Below are 27,316 nucleotides of genomic sequence, written 5' to 3' on the forward strand. Positions count from 1 at the left end.
TAGTTATAATCCAGCTCATAGTTACCAAGGGTTAGTTTCTTCTGAATAATATAATTATTCACTAGCCACAGGAATCAGACCACCTGTTCATTTAATAACATTCAAAGTATTAACAGCAACACTTCCGAATAAACCTGGATATGAAACAGTGATTTAAAATGAAACGCTCTGTACTATTTCTAACTTCAGTTACCATGCAAACTTTTTTGTCTTTTTCTCCATAAATTATTTTATGACTCTCTAAACCCTACCTGACCCTAAAATAGACACATAAAACCAATATTTGTTTCCATTAGTAGTAGTAGTATTGCTGACTATTATAATAGATTACTGATATAGTTCCAGGAATTTCAGCAAAACTGATCTACTCTAAGAGTGGCTTCTATCCTTTTTTAAACTTGTTTAATGTCGGCAGGATCACCTATAGGTAAGGAACATGACAATCCCACCCCAAGCTAAAATTTTGAAGGTGCTAGAGGAGTCCAAGCTTCATAGAAAATCAGTGTGGCTTAGGTCATTAAGTCGTTCAGCACTTTTAAAGATTTCTTTCAGGCTAATAATTTTTACCTTTCCTTCTTACAGATTTGCCTACAGATCTTTCCCAGCCTTGTTAAGAACCAGATGTTTACAGTAACTAAGCTTGTTTAGATGAAAGCTCCTCTGAGCATTTCCTGCAGTGCGCTGTTGGTGCTGCTGTCAGTCACTGAGCAGGATTCAATTCCTTTTTGCTCCTGCCACAAAGCGCAGTTACAAGTGGACACTGCAAATGCAATACTTGGCGCTGGTGCCTGTGCTGCTGCCATGTGGCAGAAGTAAAAGCAATGACTTGTGTCAGTAGTGGAAGAAATATGAGCTGGCAAAGGATGACAGGTCATCATTCTTAAAGTCACAGACCATATCCATGACATGGAAATCCTGCTCAAAAAAAAAACCCTTTCTCTTTACTGGCCCTCGGAGAGACAGCCTCCCAGCCCTTGGAGGAGATGATGGGCCACGTTTCTGCTTGTTAGTCCTCCTGGCAAATGAGTGTGAAGTCCAGGTTCCCCTCTGGATTTTGTAGTAGTCTCATAGACATATACTCTTTTCAACCAGGCTGGAGGATCTCTGAAATCAGGCCCTTACTTTGATGCTCTACCTGAACAGGCATTGCCCACAGATTGGGGCACAGGAACAAGAACCACATTAATTGATTTGTTTCTATGGCAACCAAGTTATTGATTTGTCCCAGCGTCATCTCTCCCATGGACAAGTTGGATGTGGAAAGCCTCAGGATCTTATTATATATCATTGCCTGTGAGAAAGGAATAAAATGAAAGATATGAAAATGATATCATTATAAATAACAACAGCAGCAGGACGTTTCGAACGGCAGTATCAGCCTTTACCTAAGACAGCCCTTCTCCCAGTCTCTCACCTGAGACAGAGAGAGAGATGGAGACAGAGTGAGAGAAAGCACAAGAGAGAGAACTGACTTTAAAAAACTCCAGTTCCTCTTAAAAGGTTTTTTGCTTGATGCAGATCTAAAATAGAATTAAATGACAAGAAAACATCAACATTTAGGAGATTGGGCAGAGACCTTTTTTAACAAACATTTAGTGAGCCTGCTTTTCTGTGACACTGTCTGTCAAAGAGATCCTTGTTTCTAAGAAGATTGTTAAACTCATGCTACGAAGTTTTGATCAGGGTGGGTATGTGTTTCTTTGGGTTTCTCTTCTTTACCTGGACATCTATTTCCATAAACTTTGTAGGAGCTTAACAGGGTTTAAAATTAATCAGGGCTTATATCTACCAGAATTTTAAAGACAAATATTGTAAGCCCAGTTCGCAGTTATGACCAAATATCAAGCACTGCAGCTTCAAGGAAGTTTTTAAAATAATTTGTGCTCTTTGCCCTGTTTTGTCCATGAGCAAGGTAGATCCTGTAGAATTAATCAGAAGTGCCTACAGACCATGATGAATTACATCAGCTGCATATGGTCCTAAGAGTCCCCATTTTCGCAGGTGGGAGTCACAAAAGCACAAGGAAATAATCAGGTACTCTTTCTTCACCAAGTCTGTACCATCTATCCTGGGAGAAGGCAGGAAATGTTTGAAACGGCTACATCAGTCACAGTGCGCGCAAAAACCAGAAGCTTCCACACTGAGATGACATTCCTATGGTTAGTTACACCTGGCAAAACATCAGTTACAGCTTCTGTTTTGCACACAGTGCTACTGCTGTCTGTGGAGTTTGGTCTGTGGAGATCCCTGCTCCAACCCACCCACATTCTGAGCTGGAGCTGTTGGCTCCAGTTCATAAGCACGACCTTCACAGAGGGTTAATGGATGCCGGTTTTAGAGGCACAGTTTTGGAGATGAATCACTCCTGTCCCATCCCACAGGGCTCTGCGCAAAAGGGCATAAATATTCAGGATCACCGCTCACGATACATGGACAATGTTCCCATAAAACATAGCTCTGCAGATGACTGTTCACAGTCAGCAGAAGTAACCTCATAAGCAAATGAACAAAGCAGATGCAGAGCCAAAACAACACTTCTTATCTTCCTATACCTAACATCATCTGCAAAGATATGTTCTTATATGCACAGAGTGAGTGTTAAACTTCTACATGTTAGCATGATGGTTTTAGTTTTCAGCAAAAGGAATTGCTGCCATCAGTTTGGCTGTGTCAGTGATATTACTTTTTCCAGTTTTCTGTACAAAAATACACTGCGTATCTTCTCGCAAACAATTGTTAACTGAGTCTTCAGATAGAGACCAAGACAAATGAAAGTATGAAGCTGGAGCTATTATTAGTGAATTTCTTGGCAGATCATGGGAACATCTTTGCTCACCAATAAAGCACCTCGTAGGTTGATGCCAGTTTCTGTAGTCACATAGTAGGATGCCTGCAGGAATGTCCTCTGCAAGATAAGGGCCAGGAAAAGAAGAACTGCCAAAACATAAACATTCCTGAGGAATTCCTCTGAGGAAAGATATGAATTTGATGGATCCTTCATCTGAAAAGAAAAGAAAAAATGATGAAAGTGGCATAGGAGGGATTGTATATTCTACAGATACTGGAAAAAAGGAAATTCAGTCATTGCGTTAGAATAAAAAATATTGATGTTAGTGTGGGAAAGTTATGGAAATCAGATTTCTCACTGTCCTATGTATCAAAATCATTTGGATACAAATTAAATACTCTGCTCATGTTCCAAAGACTAAGGATCTTAACTTCCAGCAGTTCTAAAATGGATTGGTTTTAGCAGGAAAGGGACAATGAGATCACCATGTTTGCCTTAGTTTTAGTTTCTCCATGAAATTCTGATGATTTGTAGGATAGAAATGCTACTCAGTAGAAAATAAAGCTCATTCCACCTGCACCACAAAGAAGCTGCAAGAAAATATTTTTTATTATATGGGATTAGTTACTGGTGTTGCATTTGTATATTATGGAAACAATTCCTTCCAGATGTATAGTCTGTGATACCTGTGAATTCTGAATAGAATAAGAGTATATATGCCAGTATCCCCCACAAAATGAGGTTTAAATGCCTCAACGGGGGGGGGGGGGGGGGGGGGGCGGGGGGAATAATCTTGTTTAAATCACTTCATTTGTTTTCATTTTCTAGTTTTTATGTTCACTGTGCTGCTCTATTTCAGGCAGAAATGGAAACAAATGTACCAAAATACTGCAAGGAAGGCTGTTCCTTTGGTATTTCCGATCCAGCTGGAAGCAGGATGTACCGAAATTCTTACAAAAAAACAAAAGAAGAAGGAAAAAGCCTGTTCTACTGAAATACCCATCCCAATTCTGAGATGAAAGGTTTGGGAAATATTGGAAAGTAAGCCACGTACCTACCCTCTTGAAGATTCTTTCATCACTCTGGATTACTGTCATCCATCGTGACACTGCACACAGGAGAGAGGTGCTCCAAGCCATCCAGGCTCACCTCAGTGCAGTGACCCCAGCCTCTCCATACCACATACTCATCCCTCTGCCACAGGCAGCTGACACCCAAAAGGTGTCTATAAGCACCTAACAGTGTTTTCAAAAGGTCCAATGTCTATAAGACACCTAAATCCCTCTTTGAAACGAGGGTTGCTTAAGTGCGCAATTGGTCAGATAAATGTATTTGAAAACTCTTCTCTTAACATTCTGCTGCATCTAACTTCCCCACGTTTACATAGTGGGGATATCAATAATAAAATAACAGCTGTAGATACCTTTATCAATCTACATAGAGTCCTCAGGAATTAAGGGGGGAATAAGCATAAAGTTCAATTAATTCACATTACTTGAAACTAGAGAGAATTTAAAGGAGAAACACATAATAACAAGAACAACCAAGAGAAAGTTTATCAAAACCCATAAATCAAAAGCAAATGTATTCTGAAATGTATCCAAGAGAAATAGTGACTGTCACCAAGCCAGGCTCTTGGAGTGGTTTCAAGTTCTCCAGTGATTTTAATCTTTTCTTCAGCCAGTGTTGATTAAAACTTAAAAAACGCAACAACTAAAACCACTACACTGAAGAGTACAAAAGATAAAGGGAGCGGACAAGGTACAGATTCCTAAATTTGCGATCCAGAAATGATCATTTTCAAGCTAAAATACTTTGTTTGTTCAACATGCAAAAAAACCCCATTTTTGCGGCAAAATATGCACTTTGCCTTTTAACTCTGTGGCTTGAATCCAACACACAGAGGTTCAAGGATGATGAAGAGCTTTATTTGATAAGCTGCACAATTAAACTCTCCTTCTTCAGTGCAATGGCTGAATGAGAGTCTAAAGCGAAATTCAGACCATCAGCCAAGAAAATGAATGTCATGAGCGAGCAGCCAAGGAGATGTTTGGATAGTGATGATAGTCAAATGCTTTATCTGGAGGGGAAAATGTTATTCCATTACATACCTATCTGCTCATTCAAATACAAAACACTCACTGCATGAAGTGTATGGAGATGTGTCTGTGTCAGAAGACAGATGTAGGAAAATTTCTTCATCATGTCTTCTGTGCTGTCAGCTAGTAAAATCATTTTACCTGTATCTTTTTACTAGTTACTAATAAATTCCTTTTCTTATGATAGAAAATGTTCTGTATCAGAGGCTTGCTCAGTGCTTAGAGGTGGTCTCTGAAAGTTTGGTCTCAGTGAAACTTGAAATAGGCTGTGAACTAGCATCTTTTGTGCATCTCTAGTAACAAGAATGCCTTTGAATAAAGTGGATGCTTTTCAACTTCTCACATGTGCCAATGCATTTCATCACAGCAACAAGCAGGATAATAACAGGGAGTGACTACTCTCAGCTTCCCAGTGGAAAACAGATTTCAGAGAGCTCAAATCTGTCAGCGAACTACAAATGGACAAATGAACTGTAATTAAGCAAAATTCCCAGACTCATCCTTGCTGGATGCATCACTGAGGCACCACCAGTGCATGTCCTGCCTGAAACGAGGAAGCACAGTTGAAGAGGAGCAGAAAAGCTGTTCGTTCTCCCCAGCACTGCAGGAATGACTCCACCAAGAGGCAGACAGCTGGGCAACTGGGGGAAGCCTGCGCTACCTGTGTTGCATTCATACCAAAGACTTCCACTACTCAGGTTTATAACTTGACCATCTCTCACAAAAAAAACCTCAATTTGCTTGAAAGAAACAAGGAAATAATACAATGGTGATCATAGACATATAAAAGCATGCAGCCAGATGTATTAAATACCTGATAGGAATCTAGAAATAACACCAAACAAAGTTTTTCAATCCATGTTGTCAGGTTACCTTTTCTGTTGTATTTGTATTATTGGTTGTATTCTGGAAGCCCTGGACAATGCCAGAAATGCATAATGGCCCAGCAAAACCCAGCAAGTCAGCCAAGTAACGGAATGTGCTGCTGAGAAGAATTGGTCGTCCAAAAGCACTGTACATGGCTAACCATATGGAGGGACTCCGATTGGGCTGGTCTGCTACCTTTTTCTGGAAAAAAGAGAAACAGGTATCAATGCACCAAGAAGAGGCCTCCCTGGCTGTATACAGCAACTTCCATTTCGTTCCTGTCTGGATGATCAAATGGTTCCTGAAGGGTGTTTTGGAGCAGATGAGGTAGCAAACATGCTGTAGATGTAAACAGAGTTCAGACATTCTTCACAGCAAATTCAAATTCTGCCTCCTCTTGGTAACTCTGGTTCCTTACCTCTAAATCCTAACACTTTTCTGAACCTGTGAACACAGGAACGCAAACACAGATTAATCGTGCTGGCATGTAGCCATTGCTCCTTGTCACATGTGTGCTCAGGAAAAGGTCTGACCTTTCAAGCCCTTGCTCGTATGCATTATCTTGACTTTCACAGTAGCTGTGAAACCACTTGATCCAGTAAAGGCTTTTGATGTGAGAAAGAGTTTGAAGGAAAACATATGGACAGACACCTACAAGAATATAGTTTAATTTAATTTATCTGGATTTTTTCTATCTCTTGGATGCCTTCCAGGAAGATACTTCAGCCAATCACTAATTAATGGGCTCAAAAAGGTGAAAATAACAGACTATGTTGAGAGGTAAGATTAAATCAGCTAAGCATCCTTTCTAGCCTTCAGTTCTGTGAATCTATGCAGTATCACAACTCTTGCCCTAAAACAGCAACCAGCGGACATCTCTGTATCTAGTCAGAGGAGTTCTGATATTTCTGAGGTCCTTTCAGTCTAAAGAAGAGAGAGTTTTACTTAACAGATCCATGGCCTGCAGAGTGCTTCCTTGCACTTCAGGGAGCAGCTTTTGACACTTTAAAAAAGCATCTGTCATTTTTCAAGCAGCACAGATGCCTGCAAGTTGTAACCCAAGCCAAGCCCTCTTGAGTGTTCTCAGAGACGTTTTAAGTATAGCCCAGTTATAACAACTCCCTGCCCCAGCAAATCAGCCAGAGAAAAGCAAGTATGCCCGTATCCTGCCTGGCTGCCTCATGTCTTTTCTCCTCTTTTCTCAGTTTTTCCTTTTATGCCACTTCAACAGTGAGATAGAATATGTGCATGGTGCCAAAAATGTACAAGTGTACATGAGGGCCAGATAGCTGCTTACTGGCTTCTAGAGATTAGGCCAGGCTGGTCATACCCAATGCCAAGAAGCTAAGTACAGAGAAATAAGCAGCACGGGAACAAATTAGAGCTAACATTTCAGAAAGTGGTAGGAATGAAACTGCTTCTTCTGATGAGGGAAAGAGCACAAGGGCCTCATGCGAGTTTCCCAGACAAAAGGTTCTGAATTTGTTGCCTAATGGGTTTTGAGCTAGACTGCACTACAGGCTACTGCCATCCTCCTCAAATAAATGATCTGCAATTTAACTGCTTGATAGGACCTAAGCTAACTTATTAGGAAAACACATCTGCTGCCTTTTGGAGAAAAATTGCACATACTATTCTGGGCATTCAGTTAATGGTAAATTTGGTAAATGGCAATGGTAAATCCTTATTTCTTTAATAAGATTTTACTATTTCAATAGCCATTTTCACTACTACTACAATTCACATAATTGTCATCGCTACATGAAATCTGTTTACTTTTCACTGGAAAAAATACTAATTAAAGTAAATTAAATTAAATTAAATTAAATTATCTAATAACCTCTATTCCTAAACACTGTTGTTTCTTCTTTTTTAATCAGGACTTCAAATTAGCTGAAGTATCTAATAGGGATGGGGGAGAAAGATGAGTGGATTTTTCTACTTGTCTTAAGCTCTTTTCCAGAATGGTTCTTGAGGCCCAGTGTTATGGGCTTGCAGTATAGTGTGTTGTATGTGCCAACCCTATCCTTTATTTAGGTGCTGAAGGATGATCTGTCAATCACCACTCATTATAGCTCTCTGACGACCACTGACATGTTTCAGTAAATCCACAATTGAAAGTTTGGCCAATGTCATAAGAATTAAATAAAAAGCTCTGTCTGGGCTTTCTGCATCAGAAAAATGTTATTACCATGATGATTATCTTCTGCAATTTCCCAGTCCCTTTAAGCCTCTGTGGCTTGGGAAGCCATCTGAAACCAAGAGCTTCTCCTCCTAAGCACAGGAGGCTGGAAGGACATACTTTCCTTTTAGAAGGTGAGAAAAAGAATCTTAAAACATAATGTTAAAAATGATCCAGTTACAGAAAAGGAGGGGAGCTGTACTAAAGACGGGGAAGAGTTGCAGCAACAAAAATGTGAGCTTAATCAGTTTACAAAACTATGCATCTCAGTGCCTTGTTTAAATTTGCAAGGATTATTTTTGTTGGTAAGGTTGGTAACATTTGTTGTTGTGTGAATTAACAGGCTGGACCGCTGTTCTCACCTGTGGCGCTTGCCTAGTTTTTTCCTGTCTTTGTCACCTGCCTTTTAAATCACTGTAATTTCTTTACCTTGGGCACTCAACAGTTGAAGTAAGGGCAGTGAGACAGCACTTGCTGATAAATCAAGCCACCTGTAAGCTATGCCTCCATCAATATGGAAATCTGACTGTTCCCTTAGTGCTGCAGCTGACAGTGTCAGCCTGATGCTGAAGGGCAATGCTCTGTCCCCGTGGTTTCTAGCTAACACAGCTTCCTTCATCCTCTTTTTGCCGTAACAGGTAAGACCCGCAGTGGCACATCAATAGCAGGTATAGGAAATTCTCCTGGTCCTTGACTTTAAAAATTGCATTTTCTATTATACCATCCCAAAAGTAAAACTTTCTATTGACTGTCAGAGCAAATTACATGGGATTTTGGTTGATGGGGTAAACCAAATGTAATATCAATGTGCTAAATCCATTTTGGGAGGTATGATGCATTAGTATGTGGTTTGAAATATCTAGACCACTTGTATAGAAACCAAAACAAAAATGTATGATAAAAATACTGTAAGATGAGGTATTTCTGTTTCTATAGGAGACTGTCTAGAAAAGCAAGAAAATACAGCATGTCCATCTTTTAGAATATTTACTGATGGCAGGAAATAATGAGATAAGGAAAGCCAACTGCAATGTGTTTTTTTGGCAACACTTGTTTAGGAAAAAACTCAAACAGCATATTCAAGTAAGCTTAATTATCAAAAGAGCTTGTTTTACCTGTGGTTTTATAGTATCTTCTAATTGAAAGAACATATGCTATTTTTTTTGCTTATGATATGCTGTGTTATGCTAACTATCTACAAAACCAGTAACAAATGACCTGTATCTTATTGTAAGAGTTGGAATGCCTTTTGCAGTAGCAACTACCAGACTAATAGCCAATTAGAATGTTGATCACCAGTTTTTTAGCCTTGTATTGTGTTGGTTTACATTACTTAAGATTATAATAAAATTACTGATAACTGACTTTATAATTCTATAAAATACCATGTAGCATGAAAGTGATATTAAAATTAAATTACTTGATGCTTTGAAAAAAATACTTATAACTAAAGAATTTTGAGTAGTGAATGTATTCATAATGCTAAGAACTGCTTGATGAAAATTTGAAAATGTAAAGAAATACAGAACAGAATAATGAATTCAGATTTGTCACTGAGAAGTGTTAGCTTAGGTCTCATGTGCCAGTGGGCAAACCTTCATATGAAGACAGAAGAATTCTGTATAAATATTTGAATATGGATTTCAGGAGTTCTCCACCGATATCAAACAAAACAAGAAAACGTTCCACCCAGTGTTCACAGACTTCATGGTTATTCAAGTAGCAATATGTTGTTTTAGCAGAATATAGCAGCCATAAAAAGTTAATCTCAGACCCTCTAGTTTACTCTCCTGTATGCTTGGACAGGTTTGGAAAACAGTGAATTTGAGAAAACAGTCATAAAAATTTAACCTGACTCGTTTCCTTTGTGATATTATTTGGTAGAGAAGCTCAGCTGGTTTCAATTTTCATAGCATGCAGAAGGGAATAGCAAGACAAGGTCATGTGAGCTATCTCAAAGGAATTTTACAATACAGAATATATTCATGGTCATGTTCAGCATCTTTCATCAAGGTGTGATAAGAAGGGTTTGGAAAGGAACAGAAGCCTTCTTTCTGCAGGGCCACAGAGCACAGCTGAGATCAGCTATCTCCAGGCACAAGCAGGGGTAATCCCTTTTAATCCAGAGGATGCTGGGGGGTTCCCCTCGCCAGCTGTGGAAGATTAGTGTAAAATACACCCTGGCAACAGAGACAGTGACATATCATCTCTACCAGATTGCAGACCATGCTTCAACCTGAAGAATTTTCCTAACTCTGTGGCTGTTTTCTGGCCCAACCATGCACAAACCAACACATTTTTCCATGAGAGTGAACTGCAGCGAGTTCCACTGCCTGGCTTTTTGGATTGGTTTTAGCCCTTTGGTTTACTTTAACTTTATCTATGAAGTATCAGTTTACTTTAGGGTTACGGTTTGTTTTCAAATATTAGCACAAATGTGCCGGAGGCTGTAGTCATCTCAAGACTTTAAACAATTATGGCAACAAAAAATCTGATGTAAGCCAGCTTTATAAATGTAGGTACACGTACATTTATGCAAAGTCTTCATACATGCATGATGCACACCGAGGGAAGCTACACACTGAATGTTTGTGTTCATGCACATGAGCAATAGCACACTTAAATTGCCTTTTGGCATCTGAACCGCATATTTTTGCAGGCACACACAGTATCTGCAGATGTAAATGAGCTAAAGACAAATGCTTGCACCCAGTCATCACACCTGTCATTAAAAATGGCACAAAGACTCAGATCCTCGGGGCATGTAGGTGCCTAAGACTCTTTGGTCTCTTTAAGTAAGATTTAGGCACCAAATGCTTCTTTAAGGAGCTGGCCTAAGGAATGCATTTCTCCTTTGCTATGAAAAGCTCAGTTCGAATGACTCAGTAGTTTTCTGCTTAAAGCAGAAGGGTCTTGGTCTCTAGTATTGTAAGCATAGACTACAAAAGGAAAGAGAAGCAATGTAAATCTATTAAAATAGAAACAATTGCACTGATTATGGTTTCATTTCAGAGGGCACAGAAAGGAGTCTGTGGCTCCATCAGTTGCTGGGAGCAGAGAGCTGCTCCTCCCGGCTTCCCCACGCATTGCAGTTCTAAATCATGCACTGCTTGGAAACAAGTTTATCTGGTGTGTGCAGGAATGGGATTTACATGCTTTTGTCCTACATGCCACATTTTTGAAAGTGGCCTCTGAATGACTGTATTCTCTGTTTATGCTTGAGAATTGATATGTCTGTACAAATCAGGGAGGCAGGCTCTCAAATCCTCCCTCCTTTCTGCAAAACAAAATATTTCTTTTTTTGGCAGAAATCATCAGCTTTAAGCACAAATGAAATGCCACAGTTTTGCCTAAATGCATCCAGAAGTTTCTCTGGAAACTCCTGCCCTACCCAGTGAGTTCGCCCAACCATGGGCTTTGTACTGGGCCTGGCTGGGATGGAGTTAATTTTCTTCATAGCAGCCTGTATGGTTCTGTGTTTTGCATTGGTGGCTAAAACACTGTTGACAAGACACCAGTGTTTTGGCTATTCTTGATACATGTTTTTGGCTAGTTCTCTTTCCGGAGAAAAAAGTGAAGATGAGTGTTTCCAGCTGAAACTATGGACAGAATGTCTTCTGATTTAAGATGCTGTCATAAATAGCTACAATTTAAACAAAGCTTTCACTTTTAAAATGAAATCTAGCAAGTGATCAGTCTGTTATGGTTTTAGTTTCCAGTTGCTCTCAATCTGGCAACTCTCCCCTGCTGTAAATTCACTTAAAACCAAACAGTAACCATTGGATTGGAACTTCGTAAGCCAAGTTTCACCTTGGAACAAACAATCCTAAATTAAAAATTCCTAAAACTAGGGCTTCATAGAATCACAAAAATCCAAAGTGACACTATAGTTTCTAAGGCCAAACACTGACATGAACATCTTTGGTTACCTTTTGTTCCTCATACGCTTCTTTGAGACAAACGTAATTTGTCAGTGCTCTCATTGCAATTGGAAGCTTTCCGATTGCCTTCAGGTCCACCGGTTTCTTGTGAGCAGATATAATAAGAGTATTCATCCACCAATAAGTCGCCTTTGAGAGCAAATTGACAAATGGTTGCAGAAACCTCACCCCCAGGTCCTGTAGATCCTCTGGTGGCTTTACTTTCTGAGGGTTCATGAAAAATACATACCTCTGGAGAGGAGAAAATAGACAGCATGTGCTCAGGAATTATCTTAACAGCAATTTTTAGTAAAAAATATGTGTAATATATCTACAGTGTCAAATTCACATTTAAAGGTAATTACACATTGAATTTAAATGTAAATTTGCATGTAAATAGGAGCATTTCCATTTTGACAGCATAACTGGCAAGAAATTGAGCAATATGGGATATGGACACAGCTCTGTAGCCTACCAGTACTACCTATCTCTATTTGAAAAACAACAAAAAAGAATTCTTGGGATATAATTATATTTTAAATTATCATGGGTGAGAATGTATGCTAACTTATACATTCACTACATATATAGTTTATCTGCATTAACATAGCATATACTGTGTAGATTACATACACACACACATATACGCTTACATGCACAAATATGCATGCATATCTATCTATACAAATACGTATGAACTCTCTGTGTGTATACATATACACAGGCACACATACACACCAAGGCCAGGGGACACATCAAGGACATACATTTTAAAGAGATGCCAGGTCCCACTGATTTCTATAGAATTAACCAGACATTTACGGCTAAGCTAAACTTGGGCCTAAACTTGACACAAGCCAGAGTTACTGGGACTGAAGACTCATCTTCATCCCGAGGTATTATTGATATATTTTCAGATCCTGATAAAGAAACCACATACCCTAACTCGAATGACATTGATCTCCACAGCCATCAGCAGCCCGTAGAGAATGACCATAATTCCAGTGATGCAGAAACGCAGCTGAGAAAAAGGCACACCATCCTGGCAGTATCTGACAAGCTTGATCGTTTTGGTGACAAAGGCCATTATCCAGTAAAGAAAGAGAGCTGTAAAACAGGTGCACATGTATAATTAAAAAAAAAAAAAAAAGCTATACCAGTGCTGCAGAAGTTTTAGCTCTCTCAAACATAAATATTCCATGGCTTAGTGCAATGCAAGCATGGTGATCCTCTATATCACCAGCCTGCAGGCTGGCACAGTGTGATGTCAGCCCAAGCCAGGAACTCAGGTTTGAGAGATTTGCTTTGCACTTTCTTTTCCCAGGTCACTATTTTCTTTCCTGGGTCACCACCTTTCAAAGAGATCCACAATGGTGGGTCTTCACACAATTACAAAAGTCCATTGAAGATAATCTGAAGGGTAACTTTGTTATTGAAATTAAGTAAAAGTCACTTAACTTGGCAAATATCGTATTGCCTCTTTGAAAAAGCAGAGTGCAGTGCAGGTAACCTCATTTTGAAAAAGACTTCATATAATTTAATTATATCCTGCATCTTGGTTTGTATCTGTCAATGGCTAGTTCGGATTGTTGAGATATAGGTAATTTGGACTGTATACTTCCATAAAACATTATCCTGCAATGTCTAGTTAAATTCTTCTGACCATCTCCTGGCTGAGACAGATATCGTGAATACTGGGTAGCAGTTTCTCAAAGTTAAACTTTCTTTCCGCACCCCATTTTGGAAAAAGTGAGAGGTGGCATTCATCATTAGACTGGGTAATCTCAGAATCAACTGCAATGGATGCTGAGAAACAACAGCCATCTGCACAGGATGGTTTGTAATCAGATTACTATTAAAAGTGGCCTTTTAAAATAGCCCTTTTGAATGAGGACAAGTTTTTGCCTCAAAATAATGAGCAGTGTTAAAAAAATACCTACAAGCTCATGCTATAAATACAATAGGCATACTATGCTTTTCCTTTCGTGATCATTTTTAAAAATAGTTTTCAGTGTGTACCTTATAAAAGGTGCCATAACTCCTACAATAATACTAGTTCAAGGAGCAGAGAATTATGCCTCTCTCTTTTAATAGTCTCATGCATTTCACCATCCTCTTCAATCTAAGCAAACTGACTTTAGCTAAACTACTGGGGTTTGTAAGAGTACATAAAGATCAGACTTAGACTTACCCAACAGTAACTTTGGAAAGTTAGATGTTTCAATATTATGGTAATAGACTATGGAGACAGTGGCAGCCACAAATCCCATTATAGCTGGTAGAAAGAGATGCAGATGGCGAGATTTCATTTGTCTGAAAATAAATAACGTGTGAATTAGTGAATGCAGTGTCTTTTTTCACCATTGTTATATTTCTAGGTGTTCTGCTAATCTATTTAAGAGGACAAATATGACTTTCCTAGAGACAAAAAGATTTTTTCCATGTGAATGCTTTAACTTGTGTCGATATTTACTTGCCATTATAGTTTGAGAGGAGAATAACAATGTGCTAAGAACAATCCTTTCACCTTCATCCCATTAAAATCCAGACAGTTCATGAAATGATGCCTCATCTTGTTGGGGGAAAAACTCTTTATGCCTTACTAGCTAGCCCGTCACACATTATCAGCATACATTAACAAATGCAATTAGCTTGGCTATCCACCAAACACTGTCACTTACGTATCAGAAACTATGCCCTCTGCTATTTCACACACATGTACGAACAGGAGGGTGAATGTCAGGATCCACCGCAGGTTGTGTCCAGGGAAGTGCAGCCAGGTATTGTGGTGAATCTGGACTTTGGAACTTTGGCTTCCCCAGCCTGGGAAATAATAGCAATGAAAGAAGGTTATCTCACAGCCAGCTAGTGAGTGATCTGGTTAACAATTCCCTGTTCTAATCCATAGGTCACACTTAATAGTATATAATCAACACAAACCCCCTCTAAGACTATGGGGGCTCTTGTTACTAATAACATGACCCAGGAGTGTTTGAGTTGCCATGTAGCCCCCCATAATTTAGATCTGACCCTCTAGACAACATGGTAACAGACTTCCCACAATTGCAATCAAAGAGAATTCTTGGCCTTCCTGGCCAAGAACAAAGATGAAAAAACTAAAAGAAACATCTCAGAGTCTCACCCTCATACAACAGGGACTGACAGATCTTAAGTGATGGCGTCTTCGTGTCTTTGCCAGTCCCAGACAACAGCGGGCAAAGTTTCCAACTGATATAAAAGTTGCATCCTCCAATGAGGCTTCAAAGAAATATACTTACTTCAAATAAACAATATTTATTATCTCTGTCTCAGGCCTGGTTGGGAGCACTGTCTCAGGGGATGCTGAACAGCGATTTCCCAGTCTCTATGCCTCAGGCACAGCCCAGCCTCCTTGCCCTTTGCATTTCTGGCACATTAAAGCTTTCAGCACAGCACAAGGACTCAGCTGATTTAATCAACAAATTAATCTTGAAGCCCATTTTCATGTCATAACCTTAGATGGCACCTATCCTTTTCAGGCAAGATCCTCTCTGAAGCCAGCAACCTGGCAAGAAGCGGGACGCCAAGGACCTGATGGATGTGACAGCGCTGGGGGGAGCTGAGGACTGATCAGAGGTTAGCATCTCATGATGGCGAGTCTTGTCTTGCATGTTGCTTTGTCCTCTGTCCCTTCCCACCCTGGTACAGGGCTGTCCTGAGTCAGTCAGCCCAAATGGCTGTATATGTCCCTCTTACTGTAAGGCAACTCCTGGAAGTCCCTGACAGACTTCCCAAAGCCCATAGAAAATCCCAAGAACAGCACATTTCAGGGAAGCAAAGAAACAAAACAAAAGCAAACAAAACCAAAACTGAAGTTGTTTAACTAGGGCAGTGAGCATTATATCTGTTTCTTTCAGTAACCGCAGAACTGAATTTAAAATCCATGATATGCTTTTGACAAACAAGGATGCAGCATCTCATCGTGCCTAGAGGCTTATCAGGTGACTCAGAAACACATAAACCAGAGCCCACATTTATTCATTCTTGGAAACTGTCAGGATTTCACCATTTCATCCTTGTTTAATATGTAAAGTACTGAGGAACAAAATATTCTCTCTTCTTCATATCTCTCTCAAGCATTTTCTATAGTTTCCTGAGATTTTCCTAATATAATGTGGCTTGCTTTGACCTTGCTCCTATCTTTGTCTCTCCCAAGCTGCTTTTCATTTTTATTTCCTCTTTGCCCATACATCTGCACAAACACGGTTCATCATCAGTTTTCGGTTTTGGAGTCAGTCAATACTGTGGACTCCAGCTGGCTTTTAATGCTCTGTTCAACAACTACTTGTCCTGATAATCAAGGTACAAAATAGAAAACAAAGAATTACATACATACATACATACATTCATAACATACAATTTAAGCTATTATGGTTTTTTCCCAACATTGTTAGAAAATGTGGCTGCAATATTATTCCAAAATTAATTGGCTAATACCTGTAAAAATATTAAAGCAGCCTGCTACTACTTGATGTATAACACAGAATATTGTAAAAGATTATCTCTGCCCTTAGACCTTGCATTGAGTTTCCATCAAACACTTCTGCAGGAAGCCCTGTAATTCAAGGATGAGTTGCATCTCGTCTCAAAGAAAGAGCCAGCACTGATGTAAAGATCCAGCACTGTTGGAGAGAGTTCTCCATAACTCTTGGTGTTTTTTCCAGTCTTCAGTTATTTTTTGTTACAACTTGTTTCTTATTCTCTTGCTTAATTATTTAATTAGTTTTTAGTCACTGGATCTTGTTATACCTTTGATTGCTAGGTACTGAGTGTCATAGACCACAGGTTCCTGTAGCCTATTATTCAATCACTTCAGAGTCTTTTTGCATAATGGAAGTCCTTAAATCTCTATTTCGAATATAGTCCCAAATTCAAATCTTCCTCATGGAAGAAATGTGTTACTATGTATATACATGACACCAGGAAGGTAACATGGAAGAACTGACATGCCATTTCTCATGCAGTTGTCAGGAGAATATTTCTTTTTATTAATACTTATTGCCTTTTGACGGTTATTCAAGTCTCTCTATCTTCTACGATCAGTTAGAATGCCACTGTTTGACAGCTTTGAAAAAGTATTAAATTGTACTTATTTCATCACTGCAAATAACTGGGATAAAGAGACAACTATAGAGAAAAAGTATCATTAGAGTACTAGTTCAGATGGGGCTTTTTACAGGAATATGTAAGTTAGAGCCACTACGCTGTCCTAAATTCTTCAAGAGAGATTTATCACTTCTTATTTTCATTCCTGTGGAAAAAGATTATCTCTTTTGCTCTACTTCTGTTTACAAATGTTGGCAAAAGAAGTAATTATTCTGTTTTAAAAGTTTCCTACACTTCTCCTAGCCTTAGATCCAAGTTGCATAGTTTGGATATTCTCTGAAATTCACATAACTTGAAGGGAATTCAGACCCACTGTCCTAAGTGTTTTAATGTCTAATAATAGCAAAGGTTGCAAGTTGCCAATTTCATATCTGAAGAAAATTTCTCCGGAGAGAAGTTTCAAAGCATTTGGATATGATTTCTCTTGTTCTCATCCGTCTTTTCATGCTGCTTAATTCAGATTTATATCTAAAATTCCCAACATTTTAAGCGGGTTGGCTTCACATCCTCTGGGTCAAGCCATTCTGTCTCTTCTCTTTTAAAATTAATAAATACAAAGCATCCAACAGTTTGCACCACAGGCCTCCAAGCGCATTTAAACATGACTGAGTATAAATACATGCTCAAGTGTTTGTAGTATTGCACAGCTCCATTGAATAACTCACCAATGAACAAAATTGGGAAGGTGATAAATAGCAAGAAGACATGGGGAACCAAGTTGAGGGCATCCACAAAGCAGACATTTCTTAGGACACCAGCACTGATGTTATAGGCTGAAGCATCGTCGTTACCACAAAATGCGAGCCTCATCGCTTCCAGAAGGTCTGACTACTATAAAAAAGAGAGAATAGTTGACTACCAAGACTGCTAGCATTCCTTTTAGCTAAACACAAAATAAAAAAAATAAAGAGATACAGAAGGAGCACAATGAAAAAACCCATAGAGAGTAATTCAGTTGTATTTTGAAAATTCTTTTGGGTTCCGTCAAGTATAAGCACATTAGAATGAAGGCTGTGTTTATATTAAATATACTATTTATTAGAGGTACTATTTATTAAATACACTATGCTATGTCTTCTATTGTTCATTATATGCACAAATGTTATGCTGCAAATGCTCTATGAGAATACAGCGAAAGAACAAGAAAGTTTTGGAAAAAAATTATTTACCTTTCTCATAAGAAAACTCAAATGCACATAAGCTGACTCCTGTGTGTTACTGCTGCTTTGACGAGCCAGCATTCTCTGTGCAACATCTCTGTTCATATGATTTGTTGCACTACATTTTCAGTGCAAGCTCTAAACCTTTGATATTTGTGATTTGGCAGCCTTGCATTCACTGATATTTTGTATTTCTTCATTGTCCCATAGAACAACAATGGTCACATACACTAGTCATTACAGATAACTGCCAAACTCTTAATCAAAGCAGGTTGTATTGAAGATTGCATAGGCAGTAACTCAGCATTTATGCTTGATCCTGCAAATCCTTATGCATGTGCTTAGCCTCATCTAAGCAGTTCTTTGACTTCCATGATTTCTTATGAGATTATCTTTGTACACCAAGATAAGCTCATGCGTTCGTGCTTGCAAAGTATGGGCCATAGTATGACCTGGAGTTATGGCCAGCTTCTGGCTTTTATCAACCTGTGCATTGTTTATTTATTCATTCTTCTTTATAAGAAGATGAAACAAGATTGCAACCAAAATGTTTCCTTGCTGGTTTCTTTGCCCTAGACTTATACACAGCAACATAGTGCTGTTAAATAAGTTGTGTAAACTCATTTGCTTGCATCTTTTTTTCCAAATTTTACATACTAAGATGTAAAGAAAATCTTTAATTCAGCAAAGTATATGTATACTTTGGTGAATGCATCTTTCTGCACCAACATTGGCATTAATGAGTTTTGCAGAATCAGAACAATATAGACATGCAAAAAATGCATGAACATAGTTTTAAAAAAGTTACTTGAATGCAGAAGAAAACCCTTTTCTTCTTTCTTCAAATAGTTCAGATTAGTTTTATGAGCGTAGTTGTTTAAACAAGGTAAGCATAACAAGGTAAGCATAAACTACTGAAGTACTCCCCTAGAGAGAACAGAAACGTATAGCTCTTCAAAAGAATACAGAGTTCAAGGAGGCACTTTGAACCTCTGCTAAACCTCCTTTTCGCTTTTAACTAACTTTTTGCTGGATCTGAAAAGCATAATCCATATATGAAATACATCAGTGAAATTTGTAAAGGAGTTTCATTGAAAAGAATGTGATAAATGCAGTCCCTTTTCCAAACATATCAGCACTTTATGGTCTGAGATTTGCCAGAAGTTAAGCATAACTCAGAGTTATATGGTGGGCCGCATCCTGCAAAAATGCATGCATGTACTTACTCTGGTGCAAAAGCTGACAGGCAACCCACTCAATCTTCAGTAGAACACAATTTGATGGAGAGTTTGGCCCATTCTCTATAATGAATAGAGCAATATGACCACTATCATTCTATCATTTTATTTTTACATAAAAATATATTCATAATTGCATATGACTAACAAGACAAAAGAAATAGTATGTTAATATGAATTCTGTCTGAATAGACTGAGGAGTTATTAGCAAAACAAATACAGAACTTTTCAAAAAACTACACAAAGATTGCTTGGTTTTAATCTGTAAAAGCTTGACATGTCTCCTTTAAGAGAAACATAATGGTAATGATAATCTCTTAAAAATCAGAAGTGTTGTTTCCTCATTTTTATCGAAGGTCAGAAGTCCAAGGGAGTTCTACTGGGAATTTTCCTCCCTTTCCCACAAAGAGGACTCTTTTCTGAGACAGCGTAAGATGCTATTGTGGTCTAGTGGTTGGATTGGTACCGAAAGGCAGGAGGATCCTGGGTTCAAACGAGCACTGAATCACTGACTTCCAGTGTAGCTTTTGGCTTCTAGTCAAAAATAAATCTGGGAGAAAGGATTAAAACCATGTCCAAGAGAAGCTAAAGGAACTGTTGTTTTTTAACATTTTTCTGGAAGGGAAATGGAATATAGGCAGTAGATGTTCCTGTGGAAGAAAGGATTATTAACTGCATGGAGAGTGTTATCTGCTAGCTAGGACCTATTATCAGTCTGTAAAGGTTTCATATTGCACCTCAAACAACAGTCCCTAAAAGCTCTCAAGAAAGATGCATCTTTTAAGAATCACATCTGCATCTTCACAAGAATCTGTGCTGTGCCTTGTTTTGTGATGGTGTATGTCCAATAACATACTCTTAAAACCAACCGTCTTTTTGCATGTTGGCAGGGCTGAGGAAAGAATCTGGTCCTGTTGTTACTACCAATGTATAGAGACAGTGCCCATCATACTGATGATAATTTTCAAGAGCAGGTATAAGCAGTCTATTCACAACACTTAGGTCACAGGTTCATTTCAAAAAAGAGGTAGAATTTTGTTGTCTTCTCTTAAAATGAGAGAGAAAATCAAAGAGCCTAAGTTGGCTAGTTTGTAAAAGAAACCAGAAAATCAAAAAGATTGCATTGCCAATGAAATGAGATAGGGTAACGGACAATAAATTCCCCAGTTTTAAAATCAGAAAACACTCAGTCATTGATCAGCACATCCAGTGACCATGTTTCATTAAACCTCCACAGGCTTAAAATCTATCAAAACATTCTGATCAGTGTCATGACGCTGTGTTGACCCAGCAGCTTATGATTTGACCTCATAAAACGCTCACCAGGTACAACTTGCCTTTTCAGCAGCACCCGCTTCAGGACACACATCTAGTACAGTATGGCACTGATAGGGAATAGAAGAGATAAGAACTGCAGAAGCATTAATAGTCCAGTGACCCTTCCTCCCTCCCTTCCTTCCTCCCTTCCTCCCTTCCTTCCTCCCTTCCTCCCTTCCTTCCTTCCTTCCTTCCTCCCTTCCTTCCTTCCTCCCTTCCTTCCTTCCTTCCTTCCTTCCTTCCTTCCTTCCTTCCTTCCTTCCTCTCTTCCTTCCTTCTTTCCTCTCTTCCTTCCTTCTTTCCTCTCTTCCTTCCTCCCTCCCTTCCTTCCTTCCTTCTTTCCTCTCTTCCTTCCTCCCTCCCTTCCGTACTTTCTTTCATCCATTTGTCCATTATCACTGGGCTAGAAATGAACTGACTGGAAGCGGAGGACTCATGTTCTGCTCTGTTGATGTATGCCAACTTTCAGACACTTTCTGGTGTTTACACAGACAGGCTGCTGGTAGTTCTCTGTATCTTCAAGAGTGGCATATGAAAATACTCTGCAGTACATCAGAGCTCTACGAAATAATTTTATCTCCAGTGTGCTTCACAAGGAGCAAGAAACCACTCCATCATTCCCTTCCCATGCATTTCTGGTGCAGAAGGCAGATCCGATATACCCTCCACACTTTTGCCCATGTGACTCAAACCACTGGACCTTGCTCTGTTTTTTGGAAAACTTACATACACAGGAGGCTCTGGAGATGCACTGGTGCACAGGCTCATCACCCCAGGCATAAAGCACGTCATGTAGTTCCTACTTCTTTGCTCAAGTTTCACAGATAGGGGAAATACATTGGATGAAATTTTACTGACATGTAAGGGAGGATGCTTTGCATTTACAGTCAATGCGAGTGAGACTCCCATTTGGTTCGAGGCTGAAATTAGCCATTACTTTCTGCTGCATCAGGGCATGCCTCCAGAAGCTCATTTTCATTGGCCTCAAGGTTTAACAAGCTGTGTTCATTTCCAAAGAAGGACAGAAAGAAAAGCCCCTAAGGCAGAAGAACAAGTCCTTGATTTCTTTAGACAGTATGGGGCATTTTACAGTGCTTATGCATCTCCACCAAAGTTAACAGGAGTTAGACCATGACAGGTTTCCAGATGCGATTGCTCATCCAAGTGTAACCTTCAGTCGTCTTCAAAGGAAAATTTGATAATATAATGGCAAAATTGCTCATCCCCACACTCGGATCCCATGCTTGCAAAGTTCAGCGTAGCTACAGATGAACACATTCTTAGAGTTGCAAACAGTGCAAGTGGCATGTTCAAAAGCTTCAGACTAATTTGAGAGACTAAGTTGCATTTTCAAACAGTATTTCAGTATTGGGAGTTAAGGCTAAAGAGATCTTTAATAATTCTGAAAATTTTAGAGAGTTTTAAAAGGCCTCAGCTATAGCAACTTTTAATGAGGCCCAGTTTTGAAAATTTTCACTCAAAAAACTAAGCGTGAAAATGAAGACAGTTTGGAAGATCTTGACTGCAGGTAACCAATGAAGGGCAGAGTGAAAAGGCACTATTCACTCTTCTTCTGTAAAACCATAAGATTTCATTTCATTAAATGAAAATGTGAAATGGAAGAACAACAAATTTAGAAAAAACATGAAGAATTCCAGATGCGCTTACTATTGTAACTCATCAAAAACTGCAGCTGGGTTTAGAAAGGAAGATGGAATACTTCTATGACTGATCACTGACCAAATCTGGTTCCCTTAATAATAATTAAACTATTCTTCCATTGGCTTTAACTCTTCCAGTAAGCCAATGCTGGGCTTCAGTCAGAACTAGGTCTGTAGAGAGGTGAATAGAGGTATCTTGCCTATGCGAGGAAGCCCTGTTTGTTTCACTCAGTGCTAAGCACTGTGCAAGTACAAAATTAAATAGACTGGAGACTTGTTATATTTTTCCTAAGCACCAGTTGCTGATCATTGCCAAAGACAGAATGCTGACCGCACCAAACAACAGCCTAACCCTTTAATGAATAGCCATGCTGAAGATCTTTGAATTAGCCCCAAGCAAGTCAGAATACAGAGCTGACTCAAGGTTTCCAACAGTGTAGCCAAAGGAGATTTTCTCCTTACCAAAGATGAGGAGACAGACTTTTTAGGCCACAGTAAGTATGCAGGGAGAGACTGAAGAGGAAAAACTGGGCTGCAGAGCCACACGAGGAGAAATTTGAAGAGACTTCTGTTGTCAAGGGATGGAAGAGAGAAAAGCAGCTACTGCTGCAACTCAGAGAGGTTATCACATTCCATAGCGGCAGTTGCCCTCCTCCACCTGCCGAGACCCCTTCCTTGGTAACACTGGCGGCAGCACAAAGCTGGGCTACCTGGAACTGTACATAGGTGAATTAAGCAGCAAAGCCAGATGGTTTTATTATCCTTAGCTGTCTGCTGCTGTAGGCAGCTGCCTGCTTCACTGTAGGCTACACAGTCTAGTAGAGGGCCACGCAAATATTAGTTCAGGCTCAGAATTAATAGTCTTAATCACCATGGTGCTGTTCCCAAGCTAAGAAGCCCTGCTCACAGCAAGCTTGACATTGGTGCTGAGTTGTTGCAGTTGCCATACCTCAATTATAAAGTTGGCTCGTGCAGAACTATCTCAAGGACCCATGAGCCATAGGGCATAACAGCAGAGATGCGTTCACTAGTTTCTTAGCAAATCTTTATCTATGGGTCCCAAAGGAAGGGACAGTCACTGGAAAGCAAAGGCCTCTTCTTCTTATACGGATTGCCAAGACCTTTTCTCTAAGCTCATGTTCAGGTTGGAATCTTTGGAGCTGAAGTCTTCTTTACAGGCAGATGGCTTTGTCTAGCGAACAGCAATGTCTGCAAAAAATGGGAGCAGTCCTACTGCCCCATTAAAACAATAAAATGCAGAACCCAAACATGAATATTCAGGAGAGGACAGATGAAAGGGTAGCAAGTTGTTTTGAAATTTGTTGGTCGTCTGAAGTTATTGACCACTATTTCTCATCAGGTAATAGCAGCCTTTCAGAATAACTGTTGAGATCCTCATATACTCATTTAAGAAGACAACGTTATTCATAGTTGTTACAAAAAATGGCTTTCTGAGAGATAATTTCCCTTTCTGTTGAATATAGTAGCCCACCAAATTATGGTGGGGTAATTACATCAAAGTGAGTACATCACAACGTATTTGCTTCACTACTAATTACAGCAGGAATGTTACACTTCACGACAATGTTGCCAAGCATACTAGGTTTAACCAGGCATTTCAGTCAGGGGAAATGCAATGATGTGATAAAGATCATCTGATAACAAGCACGTGCTTTCTGAGGGTACCAGCTACATTCAGCACCCAATAGGGGTGCCAAGTACCAGGTAATTTTTTGTTTTAACACCTGTAGGCTGGAAGGCCTTTGTCCTTCAAAGTTATTGACAAATTGCTTACTTTAACTTCAGTCTTTACAAACTCTAGAACTGGTCAGAAATTTTCAGACATGGTTTTTCTTTCTCCTTTTGAAAATGGCCTTTGCTGAGCAGCCAGCTACAAGCTAAAGCTTGTAGGGGATGAAAAGAACAACCAGGAGGATGGGCTCATGATGGTGATAGTGGAAGGCAAGTTTCAGCTCTCCTTTACATCATTTGGGAATCTGATTCCCTGTTGGTTTACTTTAATGAGGATGTGAACTATCTGAACAGCAGTTCTCCCTGCAATGAAATAGCTAAAAAAATTTATGTCCTTTAAGCATTTAAATTTTCATGCTAAAATCCCCATCACTGGCAAGTAGAGACTTTCCGGTTTTGGGCTAAGTTGTACAGACATAGTCATAATATAATAAACAGAAAACAGTACAAAAGACATCCAGGAATAAATATTCACTGTGAAGAAGAAAAAGGTTTTGAGAAGAAAAAAAATAGGACAAAATTGTAAATGTGAATATGATATAGCATTGAACCTAAACACTTAGAAATCTCACTTTAACAAGCATAAATAAGGATTCACAAGGGCACTAGGCCAGTTCCTGAGATGTTTTTTCCATAAGCAACTGTGAAGAAGACAATGGGAAAATGCTAGATAATTTAAATTTCCATAAAAATTACGAGAACATCCTCACCAAGTGCAAAACTGTAAGAATTCTAGTTAAAGACATTTTAATTACCTTAGGGTCTTTTAAAGTGGACTTAAAAGTCTTCATATTCAAGAGTTTAATCTTACCTGGATTATCACTCTGTTTGGCATGCTCTGCAAGATACTTATGACTATAAAGAAAAGAGTATAAATACACTCCTCAGGTGGACCTTGTTTGGGGGAAATAAGAATATTTTGAAAAACATTTACTTCAGTAGTTCTGTTGCCTATATTTAAAAAAAAATACATAAATTAATAGCTGCCCTTCCTAATTAAAATATATCAGCTTACAGAGAATACTTGGGTCTTGGTTCAGATTCATTTTTTTTTGGTCTTGCATACAATGTGCATTATATGCCCATACATGCATATATATGTGTGTATATATATATATACATATATATACATATATATATATAGATTTGTGTATGCATACAGATGCAGGATGGAGAAAGTACTCAGAGTTTTACAAAAGTAGTTAGTTCTTATCTTCTGAATAATTAAGTCATTACAAAAGCAAGAATTTCTTTCCTTATTGAATTTCACAGAGAAAATTTTAACAAAGGACAAATTATGAAATTATAGGTTTAGATAAGCACAATGGAAGGCCTAACTCTGAGTTTTGCCACAGATTTTAGGTTAGTGCTCTGAATCTTTTTCCTTTCTAGGTATAAACCTACTAGTTTGTTCTTCTTACCTTCCTAAAAGCACTGGACCTAACACAATCTATGTGATCTATAGTCTATGCCTTATTTGCAAAGAGTTCTGCTAAGGTAATGGCAAAAAGTACTGCCCCTTTAAAATCTATTTTATCAAAAACGATCCTGTACAAAACATAATTTTCCTTTTAATTTCTATTTAAGCTGTGACTATCTATTCTAGATAGACCCTGCTTCCTTGCTAAGCACTGTCCCAGTTACCTTGGGCCTTAAGGTGATGAATTACCTCTGATACTTGTCAGCATTCACATCGCTAACTGCTATATACCAGCAGCCTGATCCAAACGTTATTGAAGTCAGTGCAAAGAATCTCATTGACTTCGGTAGGTTTTTGGCTCAGGTTCCAAACACAGAGAAAATCACAACAGCAGTGGTGCTAAACAGGCTATTGGCACTGAAAAGCATTTCACACAAACATCTGCAGTGGTCTCACACATCTAATCCATTGCTTTTTTCTTTTTTGGTAAGCTTCTTAACACAATGCGATTTCAAACATCAGCGTGCTACACTGCCTGCTGTAAAACCTTCGACTTCACATGCCAAGACAGGACAGTTTAAAAAAAGAAACATAACCCTGTGAACAGCAGCAAAGAAAACATCAGCAGGAGGGGAAGGTAAAGGCTGAGAATGCCTGCGAATGGAAAAGGAAAAGGAAAAAGAGATTGGAGTTGTAATCCCAGGAAAGAACAAGGAGCAGCCCTGTCCCACAGATATGAAGAGAAGGAGGAGGAGGTGGTTAGTGGGAGATAATGGGGGAGGGTCATTGCATGCCCCGTTTGGTTGCTGAATGTTAGATCAAACTCTGTAGCTTACCTTTGTAAACACAAAACAAAAATACCAACCCAAATTGTCACTCGGTGTTGCTATGTGATCAATATCATCCCGATGGCAGGATTTTCCTCCACTTAGTGAAGCTGCTCCAAGCCCTGGAGTGGATTATTTTTAGGCTGGTGATGGGAAGATCAGCTGCTGCCTCCTATCGAGTTTCCAAAGTGCACAAACTCTTCTTGTCTTTCTCATACGCTGAAGGGGGCAGGAAACTGGGAAGAGACAGGCAAGCAAAAAGACCAATTTTTCACCTCCTGAAGCTACAGTCCCCTGGGATTTCTTCTGCTTGCTTTTATATATTTTCATTTTTCCCTCACTGGAGTAGTAAGATTCCAAGAGGCTGCGTTACAGCACGTGGACTATTAGCAGCCGGTTATTCTGAAGTAATTGATTTAGACAAGGTAGTCTAACTTTTGGCAGGCTTGGGGAGCTTCAGCTTTTGAATTCTTTTGAATTAATCTTGGATAATTTGAATTTGACAACATAATTTTGTACATCATCTTGAGCAGAAGAGAAAATAGAAGTCTACTCAGATATTTCATTTTACCCTAGATCCCTCCAGACTCTTCTGCTTAAAATACAGACCAAATCCCACTTTTTGATCACACAGATCTGTTTCTTTTGAATCAGATTTTTTAAAACTTGAAATAAAATTCAAAACTAATTTGATGCTCATACCAGGAATATCATTTTCAATACCATAACCCTTATTTACAAGGGATAATATTTTTTGGCTGCAAAATACATTGTATATGCTTATTTAGAGAGAAAGAAATCCCGAGAGAGCCTACAGGCAGTTGGTTGGTCTGTTTGCTCATTTTCTTTCAGTGCCATTGAACCAAGACATACCAAGGTTCAGATTTTCCATCATGATAGTTTCACTTGAGCCCTACAACTCAAGGCCACAAATAGCAAA

General features: G+C 39.0%; 1 protein-coding gene across 1 annotated transcript in view; it reads right to left on the reverse strand.

Moving 5' to 3' along the window:
- ABCC9 (ATP binding cassette subfamily C member 9) overlaps positions 1–26,501 on the reverse strand; it is a 76,513-nt gene extending 50,012 nt beyond the window's left edge. Inside the window, exons 1-9 of the mRNA XM_082308434.1 lie at positions 26,386–26,501; positions 17,667–17,832; positions 14,538–14,679; positions 14,048–14,169; positions 12,797–12,963; positions 11,866–12,108; positions 5,761–5,955; positions 2,837–3,001; positions 1,136–1,291 (exon numbers count right to left, since the gene is read on the reverse strand). Coding sequence (XP_082164560.1) covers positions 1,136–1,291; positions 2,837–3,001; positions 5,761–5,955; positions 11,866–12,108; positions 12,797–12,963; positions 14,048–14,169; positions 14,538–14,679; positions 17,667–17,811 — 1,335 coding nt within the window. The 5' untranslated portion in view covers positions 17,812–17,832; positions 26,386–26,501. The remainder of the gene's footprint in view (positions 1–1,135; positions 1,292–2,836; positions 3,002–5,760; positions 5,956–11,865; positions 12,109–12,796; positions 12,964–14,047; positions 14,170–14,537; positions 14,680–17,666; positions 17,833–26,385) is intronic.
- Between the last annotated feature and the right edge of the window lie 815 nt (positions 26,502–27,316).

The sequence above is a fragment of the Platalea leucorodia genome, assembly GCF_965183815.1.
Source record: "Platalea leucorodia genome assembly, chromosome: 4".
Taxonomy (NCBI): domain Eukaryota; kingdom Metazoa; phylum Chordata; class Aves; order Pelecaniformes; family Threskiornithidae; genus Platalea; species Platalea leucorodia.